General features: G+C 34.1%; 1 protein-coding gene across 1 annotated transcript; it reads right to left on the reverse strand.

The window, feature by feature from the left end:
* Nucleotides 1-1,243: 1,243 nt before the first annotated feature.
* On the reverse strand, nucleotides 1,244-10,783 carry LOC123538950 (multiple epidermal growth factor-like domains protein 6). Its single transcript, XM_053529768.1, has 8 exons — nucleotides 8,583-10,783; nucleotides 7,388-7,433; nucleotides 4,265-5,374; nucleotides 3,882-3,999; nucleotides 2,962-3,053; nucleotides 2,742-2,798; nucleotides 1,972-2,019; nucleotides 1,244-1,471 (listed from the first exon to the last, which is right to left on the reverse strand). Exons 1-8 carry the CDS (start codon nucleotides 8,598-8,600, stop codon nucleotides 1,452-1,454), a joined length of 1,509 nt encoding a protein of 502 aa, XP_053385743.1. The 5' UTR covers nucleotides 8,601-10,783; the 3' UTR covers nucleotides 1,244-1,451.
* Nucleotides 10,784-11,527: the final 744 nt, after the last annotated feature.

Consider the following 11,527-nt stretch of genomic DNA (forward strand, 5'->3'; position numbering starts at 1 on the left):
GCCTAACAATTCACAATTCTTCGAGTCCCGGTCACATTCATTCTTTTTTGTCTACGTAATAACCAGAAATAAATGAGTAATAAATTTGAAAAACATTGACCGGAAACCAAACTATTGATCGGCCCTACCTCTATAGCACTAACTTTTTGTTCAAGTCAAGTAATAAAAGAAGTCATTGTCTCATGTTTAACATGTAGAAACTAATGTACTGTTTGGGTTTATAAGATCCAATTTGTTTCACTTCCAATAATAATTGTCTCAAATGCTTAACCTATCCGGTTCAGTTAACCTAATCAGTGTTTCTGGAGTTTGTACTAACTGCTTTCCAACTTACACAAGGGGTTAAAGATGCACTGTTATTTGTCAAGTTGTCTTATATACATACAGGCACAATTTTTCAATTTGTGATTGAAATAACTTTCACGAGTGAACAACAGATGCTATATTTTCACGAGTGGCATAAAAATTCTTTTTCATTTCATGTTTTGACTAAATTTGCCCATTTTGTAGTTTCTACCTAGTGAAAAATATATTTGACATTTTTCACCGAAAATACCAGATATATTTCACTCTTATATTTCAATAATTCACTGCAAAGCAATACAACAGTTGTATCACAGTCCTTTTAAATTTTTCTATCTGTTAAGAAGCACATTTTTGTAAGAATTCTTGGAAGTCATAATAAGACATATCACATCACTATGATATTTATACGTAGATTAGTGTCATTAAAATTTTAGTGTCTTTCGTATATAAATTATTACATGTTTGACGTCGTTGAAGTGGAATATAGCCATTATGTAATAAGAAACGTTTGTGGAATTGACTTAGTCTAGGAACATAATAAAGCCACTTTGATATTTCAGCACGAAAAGCTAACATCTGATAAAAATAATATTACATTTGTGTCTCCCCATATTGAATTTAATGAACCCGCTGAATAAAACTGATAAACGTCTCTAAATTGCTTTTTGTACTTCTAGCATGTGTAAATGTTGAGTTCTGCTCAACCCGGGGCTAGAGGGCGTGGACGGTAGCATGCATTTCCACTACCGTCCATGAACAGGCTCAATCAAACCGAGCCTGCAACATTTTCATTTTTGTCGTGTTGAGCGACCTGTGAAGTTTCCACTTTTCTCTATTTTATCATTTAAAAAATTCAATATGAAAAGACACTCACATAGTGTCCATTATATATTTCCAGTAGGTTACTGATTTCATTGGTAAAGTATACTTATAAGCTATGCCATGTTTTATATTACATTTGATTTATGTTATAATTACAGCAAGTAAATGATACTGGAAAATGTTTATTAGCAAGTTACAAAGTTAGTTATGTATGTACATGTATATGTTCAAAAGCAATTTATATTAAATGAAATGGAATATCAAATTGCTTAATTTTTGCATAATTTGATTTTCATTTCGCTTTTCTGCGGCGTGTTCTGGTATTATGTGTCGCCTGTGGAATCTGAAATATGAATGTAAATTATGTATAAGATAAGAAGATTATACACAATGTATGTTTGTGTAACTTAAATAAAGACAGTATATATCAAAGAAAAATAATGTCTCCAGTTTAACCTTTAGCCTACTGGCGGCATATGTTTCTGTCTATGCGACAAACTCAGACCAAGATTAGCCTGCACATCCGTAGTCGGAACTGTTCGCTGTTCAGCCAGTCAATTTTCAATGAACACCCCTTCTAATAATAAGTGGTAGATGTACTGCCCATATTGAACGACAGATCAGTTCATTTTAGAAATTTAGCTGGTTCAATACTAAGAAAACTTGACCAGTCATTGTGCATTTATATATTTCATGGACTATGTATAATAGTTTCTTAATTACTTTTAAACGGAATTTCATTGTGGATCACTAAGTAACCAACAAACAACATTCCAATCCGTCATTGAGGGACATTTGTAAAGATACGATTATATTTCATCAAAATCGTTACAATGAACTTGCCTTCGTTCTGGATCGCAATCTCCAGATACTGGTGCTCCCGTCCGGCATCTGCAATAGGACATTGAAAATCAGACTCTTTCATAAAAAGCTTTGCCAGGAGGTAAAATAGTCGGCATTACTATCGACTGAGGGGTTGATTTGTTGTAGCAAAAGTCAGTGTATGGTTCACCTTGATACCATTACCATGACTTACCTTAAGAACAATACAGCTATTGCGGAAAGTCTTAGCAAGGTCACGGCAAAATGCTATGGTTCTGCCTCAAGACGGCTCTAGGTCAAGATCACACAGGGTCGAATGATAATTTCATTCAACAATTTGATGGCTTTTCATAGAAATGTATTCATTTTATCGTGATTTTTTATATAATGTTATGATCTTGTTTATAGTTTTTAGACTTTAGTTTGCTCTGCTGTATTCATCAAAGTTTACTTGGACATGGAATTAAAATAACTAAAATTTCATCTTCGCCCTGTCAGTGTCATATTTGCACAGATGGTACAGAAATTTTATTTGAATGTGCATTCGGCATGTACAGAGACACCACTGATAAGTACTCTCCTAAGTCTGACTAGGTATTTCGTACGTGGAATATTGGTGAATGAATACTATAGTAGCTTATAACTTTATATAGGATATATCATCACTATTTTGTACACTTCTAAACAACTTTAAATCTTAATTTACATATAATAGCGTATTGATTGCAAAATACTTTTGCTTGTATGCGTGCCTGTGACAGTACTAGTTATAATTCATAGTAAAGTCTTACCTCTTTCTTCATGTAGATCTTCATACGGTTTCTCTGAGGATGAAGTCCGACCACAGCCTAAAGTATATTTCGAAACATTTATTTCACAAGCTACACCAGCTGTATAATGTCGGTATTAAAGAATAATCACAAGGCATAATTCCTTATCTGTTTGTCTAACTGCACATCCTACTTGATAATATTAATTCAAAAAGCATACTACGTAAAGATTAATTTTTACCTTTAACATTTTCAGCCTCTGTAGCCGATATTTCAGTCATTTCAACTTTGTTTTTGACGTGACCGCCGGCTTGGTCCTGTTGCTTGCGATGCCTTTGCAATGAAAACAGTTACTTACATATATTTATTAAAACATTCTACCATTTCGCAAGTGTTCTGTTGACATGAACTAATCTTAAGAATTATAAAAGGTATTTTATAGATGTATATGTTCGTACATACTGAGGTTACTATATCTATGTTCGTGACAATAGCCCGTCGTTGACATAAAAATGCGATGTAAAATCTCCATGTTTTTGGAAAGTTCAAAAGAGTTTTAAAGAGTTTATATTCGATAAGCATTCTAAACATTTTACTGTAAGACAATACGAAATTTACATATTTTTTCTATGAAAAACTGACTGTTACAATATATGGTAAGTTTTTATCCCTTAATCAGCGATCGACTCCATGTCAATTTCAATAAACGTATGCGCTAGTTATTAGCATTACTTTATGTACGTTTACGTGCACTCGAATGTACATAGGAATTCTAACATGACCAGATTTCATTGCAAGTTAAACAAAAATAAGGTCAAGCTATATTATTTTCTGCAATAAACAGTCGTTGACGCGCGGAGCGGTAAATCAAGCATATTTTTTATAAAGAGTATTTCAATGAGCATGTAAGAGTGAAAACAATCAAGACCTTCTTGTGATTAATTTTCTCATTTACAACGGTTCATCGTTCAGATGCTTAGAAATTTAACTACGCGTTCAATTCCCACGCATCTAAACTCGGAACCATGATAAATCAGTCGACAAATCACCCTAAGGCCTTTATGTTTTGATAAATATATAATTAAGTCTCGTGCGCGTATACGTGCAAGAAATATAGTCATAATACTTCCCACTTAATTATTTACTGTATGTTTTTGATACCTCTGACAAGGTCTGGTCCTTCTAAGCAAAATGATGACAAGTACAGCAATACAGATAAGTAACAGCAACGTCGAGATACTGAATCCAACTAACATGCGTCTGTCCGCCACTTTTTCACCTGCAAAATATTTGCAAAATATAGATTTCTGTTGAGGTTTTATGTGTAGTTTACACTTTGGACGTGAAAGGCTTACTTATGTAAAAAAAATGTAATGCTTTGCATTTTAAGACCTAAGGCTTTTATTGAAACAAATAAATAAAATCATACGCTTATCTACAAAGGAGGAGAATAGAATCTAAACCTCTCATGAAAAATAATCTCTAAGTTTAAAGATGTTTTACTGTTTAACTTCTTTACTTATGGTGGTTAAACATATACTTACACGGTGAACAAGTCTTTTCACTGTCAGTTCCTTTTCCAATTATACATTTTCCATTAATTTGCTCACATGGATTTCCGTCACATGGGCAACGGCTAAGGCAGTTGTGCGAGTAGAAACCGCTTAAACATCGCGAACAGTTTATGTTAGAAGAACATTCGATACAGTAGCTATTGTTCAAACAACACTTGTTGCCGGAGAAACCGTCTTTACAACCAGCTAAACAAGAGCCAGTTTCCCTGTCGCAAACGCCATAAAGACAGTTTGGAGGGCATTGTCCATTGCACTCAGATCCATAGTAGCCGATTTTACATTTATCGCAATGTTTGCCAAAATAATTGTCCTTGCATTTTAAGCAATTTCCGGAAGTGAATTCACATAACTGATTCTCGCAGTTGCGCGAACAGTTGACACCACAGTTCAAGCTATATTTACCAGCAACGCATGCGCTACACGTTTTTCCAGCAAAGTTTTCTTTGCAACCGTTCAGACAAACCCCATTCGTTTTGTTACATTTATCGCCTTTACAATTTGTTGGGCACGACTTATTGCAAAATGTTCCATATTTTCCCGTTACACAGTCATTGCACTTGGATCCTATGAACTCGTCGGTTATACATCCATAAGAACAATTTCCTGACAATTTATCACATATGACATTTTTGCAGTTTGGTGGACATTGGCGATCGCAAAATTTCCCATTGTTCCCATTGTAGTCGGAACAGCTTTCTTGTGATTTACAGCCTTTACAACCTGCCGGACATTCTTCGGAACAATTTTTATACTTCCCATTATAAAAACCCTCGTGACATTTTGTACAGAGGTCGGGGCCTTTTCCACATGCTTTACAGTTAGAAGCACAGTTTTCGGAACAATTTTTGTACTTTCCATTATAAAAACCTTCAGGGCATTTTGTGCAGTTGTTGGAATTGAGACAAGAACAAGCTTTGCAATATTCTGCACATTTGACATAACAACGGGTACCTTTATAGCCATCTATACATCCCTTTAGACAACTATTATTACCGAAGTAGTGAAGTTTCTCTATACGTCCACATAATTGATTAACACAGCATGAACGGTTCACTTGACACTGTGAGTCTATAACTTCCCCTGAAAAACAATTCTGAAATAGATTATTAGTATATTCTTTTAACATTCGCTCCTGTTTTGTAGTACAAAAATGCTTAAATGGCTGGACACGATATTAATGTCAGAGTGTGACAAGCAGAAATTTGATACTAAGCATGTAAGTCACTGAAAACAAGTTATTTTAGAACAATTGTTTACCTAAAGACTAAACTAAAATTAATTTTAAAATAAAGAAGCGCCATTTAATTTCTTGGAAAAAAACTATTGAATAAATAATGGACGAGTAAGTATCTCCTACGTAGGACATAATAGCCCAACGTAGGACTTAGTACCTCCTATGTAGGACATAGTATCTAAACATAGGACTTAGTGTCCCCTACGTAGGACTTAGTATTTCCTAGGAAGGAGATACTATCTCCTAAGGACGAGTAAGTATCTCCTACGTAGGAGATATTAAGTACTTCGTAAGAGTTAGTATCTCCTACGAAAGACATAATATCTCCTTCGTAGGACATAATATCTCTTACGTAGGTCAAAGTATCTCTTACGTAGGAGTTAGTTTCTCCTACGCAAGACTTAGTATCTCCTACGTAGGAATAAGTATCTCCTACATAGGAATAAGTATCTCCTACATAGGACATACTATCTCCTACGTAGGACATAGTATCTGCTATGTGGGACTAAGTATCTCCTACGTATGACACTGAGATACTATTTCCTACGTAGGAGATAATAAGTCCTACGTAGGAGATACTAAACTAACTTCTATGTAGACGATACTTACTTCTACGTAGGAGAAACTAACTCCTACGTAGGAGACACAGGAGAAACTAACTCCTACTTATGAGATTCTATGTCCTACGTAGGAGACACTTTGACCTATATAGGAGATATTATGTCCTACTACGTAAGAGTTAGTATCTCCTACGAAAGACATAATATCTCCTTCGTAGGACATAATATCTCTTACGTAGGTCAAAGTATCTCTTACGTAGGAGTTAGTTTCTCCTACGCAAGACTTAGTATCTCCTACGTAGGAATTAGTATCTCCTACATAGGAATAAGTATCTCCTACATAGGACATACTATCTCCTACGTAGGACATAGTATCTGCTATGTGGGACTAAGTATCACCTACGTATGACATTGAGATACTATTTCCTACGTAGGAGATAATAAGTCCTACGTAGGAGATACTAAACTAACTTCTATGTAGACGATACTTACTTCTACGTAGGAGAAACTAACTCCTACGTAGGAGACACAGGAGAAACTAACTCCTACTTATGAGATTCTATGTCCTACGTAGGAGACACTTTGACCTATATAGGAGATATTATGTCCTACTGCGTCGGAGATACTAAGTCCTACGTAGGAGATAATTAGTCCTACGTAGGATATACTAAGTCCTACGTAGGAGATAATTAGTCCTACGTAGGATATACTTAGTCCTAAATAGAGCTGCTATGTCCTACGTAGGAGTAACTACGTCCTACGTAAGTTATTGTATGTGTAACGTAGGAGATAGTACATCGTACGTAAGACAAATTTAAACCTCCTCTCTGCTGGCACCAAGATGCTTCCATAGGTATTTCTTATACACAAAAAATAAAGTGACACGAAAGCAAAAGGTGTCTAAATTCTAATCAACTGTTCAAAAACACATTCTTATTTGTTACGTATTCTTAGCTAAATAACATCTCAATATCTTAAGATATTTGTTTAGTAGACATGTTATACTAACTTGCTTTTTAAGTTTTTCCTATCACTGAAATGTTGTAAAATACTGAGGTGTAATCTTTTATATGAAACAAAAAGGGAAATATTTTAGTATCAAACTACCTAAGAAATGTTGAGAAGCCGTACAGCTTAATGGTCGCATACATACTCTGGAACATTCTTTAATCTTATCAAGTTATCCTTTCGGTGCTAGTATGAAAATATTCATTTCTTATCAAAATTACAGATATATAACAGCTGATAATTTTGTAAACACGATGATATCACCACGAAATGATAAATATAATCGATTACCTGTGAGAAATAGGTCTATTCCGACCAAAAGCAAAGCCAAGCACATCTACAATTAAAAATCCGTCATTATCGTACCTGCTAATAGCAAAAACATCGAAGTATTTGAAAAATAAAGCACAATACACAGCATGACAAAAGAAAACCTCTCACGTTACAACTGATGAAGCATTAGATACGTTTGTTTTACACCGCTCAAAATATTTAAACGATGGATGTAAACACTTTTTGTTAAAATGGTTTATGACATATGAAGTTGTTTTGTAGTGTATATATTACATAATTATCTAAATTTATCTCAATGAAGAATGTAAATATCGAAGGCATAGAGCAAAATGGGGATATGAACATACAGAAGCAGAGGGTAAATTGCCATTTTTGCTGTATGCCCCTAAATGTAGTAAACTTATATGATGAAGGCATATAAGGATATATAATTTAATGACTTTTTCAACATAATAATTATCACATCGATATACGTTTACAGGAATGTTTGCTTGTTATAGATAATACATTGATTGATATTCAGATGAAATATTTCGTTACATTTGTAGAACATCGGTACCTAAAAAGATCTACATTTGTTTATATGATTATATAATATATATATATTTATGTTGTTTACAGATAAGACAACTCTTTATTCTGGAAAAAATATTTTAACCCATTATGTTTCAGGAAAATTTCAATCTTCAGTGAAAAACAAAACTACATCTAGCAGTAAAAACTAAATTCGAATTTCCATGATAAATGCGTAATACCCCAATATGATAAAGTATCTGTGCCAACTGATGAATTTATTCACATATCTCAAGATCTACCATTGTTCCATTGATATATAGTTATATACAGACTGCTTCTAAGAGAACTGTTCTGTTCTTTGAAAGTTGACATGGCTTCTGGAGCGTTTAACCTGATGTGCAAAGTTTAACAATAATCCGTACGTATATATTATCTTCAGTTCATTCTTATAACATTATTTTACCGTCTGACATAATTTTTCCTTACGTGTGAACTGACACAGACTAGTAAATATGTTATCATTCACGAAGCTCCCTGGTTAGATACAAATCTGAGATAAAGTCATCAAGATTTGATTTTTGAATTCGACATCAACATATATTTCCATGCCAAGATCAAATAAAAAATCAATACCAATGAGCCTGACTTTAATTACGTTGAAAAAATGTCCACTTACCAATACATATCGAATCATTGTCAGAATTCGCACGAAACTGTATATATTCTTAATTTAATTCCAACTTCTTTTATTTCTGAATATCCATTCGTGTTTTCTCTTTATGAATACATAATATTTACTTCCTAGTTATTCGACAAACCCGAGTCTATTGTTCGTTAGTTTAGTCTATTTATCTTTTTTCATTTTCTATACCATGATGCAGTGTTTCATATTAATACTTTATTAAATAGTGCAATGAATGCACCAAAACCTTAAATACGATCTTATACATATAAAAGCTATTATGAAAATAAGTTTTTTATGAAATTGAAATTGACAAATGTAAAAAATTATGAAAAAAGGCAGCGGTATACAACTTCCTGATTGCATGGCTGATGGATATTTAAATAACAATGAAGCCAACAAAAAGTACGGTATTTAAACGTTTTTAGCGTTGATTTTAACTTCCCGCCATTTTGTTGTTGTTGATGTTGTCTTATAATTTCGAACATTCCTGTATAAAGTAGGGACTTGCATTTGTAAGATACCCACATTGCTACAGGTAGTCTGGGTTCGTGTCTGCATAGGTTTCTCAAAATAGGCCTGAGACCATTTTCAATATGAGTATATTGAGCAGCATTTATCAGGATGGAAAGTGTGTACGATCTAGGATTACCTGGACCATAAGATTATCATCATTGTTGATTTTAGCTTTTAGTTTGAGCAAGTCGTCTTTCCTGGTGTCTGAAAGGGTTGTATATCTCATAAGATGGTGTTCTCGCGTCTCATCTTTCTGCTTACAGAGTTTACATGTGGCTCAGACGTTGAACTGATTAAATTTGGCGGTATTACTTTGTAAGATGTATGTACTGGTAAGTAACCTGGCTTTCAATTCTGAACGAGTTTTCGGTTGTGTGGCCTTCCATAGGTTATGTGGAGGGCCGATAGGACTTGTCTGAATTTAAATATACTTAATTGATGATTTTGATGTTAACTCATCTTCACAAATGTTCTTCTGATGCTCGTTGATTACCTTTTTAAACAATAGTTTCCATCTAAATTTCGAAGGTAATTGCCGTAGAAGATCTTCAGGTGATGACAGATTGTATTTATCTAAAGTCTTTCTGACAATCGAAGTGAATTTGTTGCTTTAGAGTTTGACATAGCTAATTGTCTTTTTCATAATACTAAATTTAACTGGCTATACTGAGAAACAGGGACAGGTAGTTAAGGTCAATGACCAACTCTACAGGTTCCGCACCAAGTAACATGTATATTGCTGCCGTCGAGGCTCTTTCAGGGAGTCATTATACAAATGTAACTGTTTTATGATTTTCCTAGCTTTTTGTAGGTTTGTTTTAGTTAGAATCTGGACTTCTATACCGTATAAATCTGGGTACCATGAAGTTATTCCACATCTGGTATGATACTATTGGTGACATCCCTCGTCTGGCGTGAAGACCAGAACCAAGTAAGGCGTATATTGTTTTTCTGAGCAGTTTTCAATCTGGCTTTTGGATCTACGGTGTTTCTGTTGTTACGATCAATTTCTAAATGCTTAAGGTGAGATATGCAAGAAATTTCCTGCCCTCCAGTGTTACAGTTTCTTGCATTTAACTGTGAGTATTTCGGACTTGTCTGGGTTGATCTTGACTAGTTCATGATTTGTATTAAATTTCACCAGGTCTAATATGGCTTGGAGTTCGGCTGTACAGTTTGCCAAGAGTGATGTATTATCAGTGCACGTGGGGGTAGATACTCGTATGTTCCCAATGAATGTTCCAAGACCACTACCGGACACTGAGGTGAGAAGATGGTTGTGGTATATCTTATAAAGTGTCGTTAAGGGTTTCACACCTTGCTTTGTCCTTTATTAAGCTCAAATTCGTTACATAATTCTCACTCCCTTTTTATTTTAACTGACTAGACTAGACTTTGATCTTAAGTAACTATTTTAAGTTCAAGGTCAGTAGCTTTAATAATAACATAGATATTTTACTTTATCAAACACTTTCACCAACGGCGACGCCTTCATCGGGGCGAGTGCAACAGCTCTACTTTTTCTTCGAAAAGTCGAGCTAACAAGGAGATATTACCGAATAGATAATAATCAACCTTGAAGATTACTTTTCAGCACTTTGAAATTTTGACATTATTCCGTTAACAAGAACATGTCCAGTTAAACCAGTGAAACTATTTCAAGCATTCTGTTTTCCCCTATTAATAACTAGCTTAGTCTCACTAAGATTTTACTAGGGCGTTTTTCGTGTTTCGTGTATATATATATATATATATATATATATATATATATATATATATATATATATATATATATATATATATATATATATATATTATAACAAGTTTGACGTCGCTGGAGTGATATTGTAAATTCATAAACTAACTCAGTTTTTTAAAAACATGTTTCGCTTTAATAAGCTTCTCCAGTTGGCAATGATATATGAAATACGGAAATCACGTCGATGCGCTAAATGGACTTCGACGTTTAGACGCCACAAATGGCTCATACATGTAAATGTGCGTCAGGAAATAATACGTCTTTGTATGTTCAAATACTATACATTATTACATACTGATTCATAAACTCCGTTGAGTTACAATGGAACCTAAAACGTCAATATGTTTCCATATTGACGTCCAAATTTCATATCGGGTGCGTGACGTCATTTGTGACGTCAGTTTCATGCATGTCGTCGCGTTTAAGAGTTCTTTAACGACGACATTTTCAATTTTACTCCGGCTAAAAATCAATTTATATCATTTATATATTAATTATAAGTGTAGTATGTGTATGTAATAAAAAGATTACTAGATTTGCATCGAGAAATATGCACTCGTTCTTTCGCGGAATGATATTGCATAATTATTACATAATTCTTCACGTCCTTGGAGTGAAATAAAGCCATTATGTAATAAGAAACATTTGTTGAATTGACTTGGTC

The sequence above is a fragment of the Mercenaria mercenaria genome, chromosome 18 (genome assembly GCF_021730395.1).
Source record: "Mercenaria mercenaria strain notata chromosome 18, MADL_Memer_1, whole genome shotgun sequence".
NCBI classification, from domain to species: domain Eukaryota; kingdom Metazoa; phylum Mollusca; class Bivalvia; order Venerida; family Veneridae; genus Mercenaria; species Mercenaria mercenaria.

What these genes read in the sequence shown, in the direction of transcription:
- LOC123538950 (XM_053529768.1), bottom strand. An exon ending in TGAAAAGACTTGTTCACCGT is followed by an intron (nt 4,000 to 4,264) that starts GTAAGTATATGT and finishes AATATTTTGCAG; the next exon opens with GTGAAAAAGTGGCGGACAGA. An exon ending in AGAGGCTGAAAATGTTAAAG is followed by an intron (nt 2,799 to 2,961) that starts GTAAAAATTAAT and finishes AATATACTTTAG; the next exon opens with GCTGTGGTCGGACTTCATCC.